General features: G+C 63.5%; 1 protein-coding gene across 1 annotated transcript in view; it reads right to left on the reverse strand.

Annotated features, from left to right (window-relative positions):
- The window catches only part of DNAI2 (dynein, axonemal, intermediate chain 2), a gene marked incomplete at both ends in the record, with an annotated part of 2,826 nt that overhangs the window by 1,988 nt on the left and 454 nt on the right, over positions 1–384 (reverse strand). The window contains one exon of the mRNA XM_010133840.1: positions 290–384. This exon is cut by the window's right edge and continues 28 nt beyond it. Coding sequence (XP_010132142.1) covers positions 290–384 — 95 coding nt within the window. The remainder of the gene's footprint in view (positions 1–289) is intronic.

The following is a 384-nucleotide window of genomic DNA, read 5'->3' on the forward strand; positions in this document are numbered from 1 at the left end:
TGGGGACCGAGCAGGGGGGAACTTGCTGCAGCTTGGAGCCCTGGGACCCACCACAGCCTGGGGGATTTAGAGACCAAGATGCCAGCGAGACCCTGCATTTGGGAGCTCATCAGCTCCTCATTCTCAAAGATGGGTGAGAACACGCTGTAAGCTGCAGCACAGTGCTCCATGCCGTGCCCCTGGAGCCCTGCCCGTGGCGGGGAGCGGGCACTGCCCGCCCAGCTCGGTTCGGCTCGGCTCACCCTCCTGCCCAGGCGAGGGTACTGGTCGGTACTGGTTTGAGGCTCACCATGGTGGTCTCAAACTCCAGTGTGATGGCACCCAGCGCGTTCTCCAGGAGCCCTTTCCGGGTGATGTCCAAGACCAGTGTCTCGGTGGGCTCGG

Source organism: Buceros rhinoceros, unplaced genomic scaffold (genome assembly GCF_000710305.1).
Source record: "Buceros rhinoceros silvestris isolate BGI_N320 unplaced genomic scaffold, ASM71030v1 scaffold22020, whole genome shotgun sequence".
NCBI lineage: Eukaryota > Metazoa > Chordata > Aves > Bucerotiformes > Bucerotidae > Buceros > Buceros rhinoceros.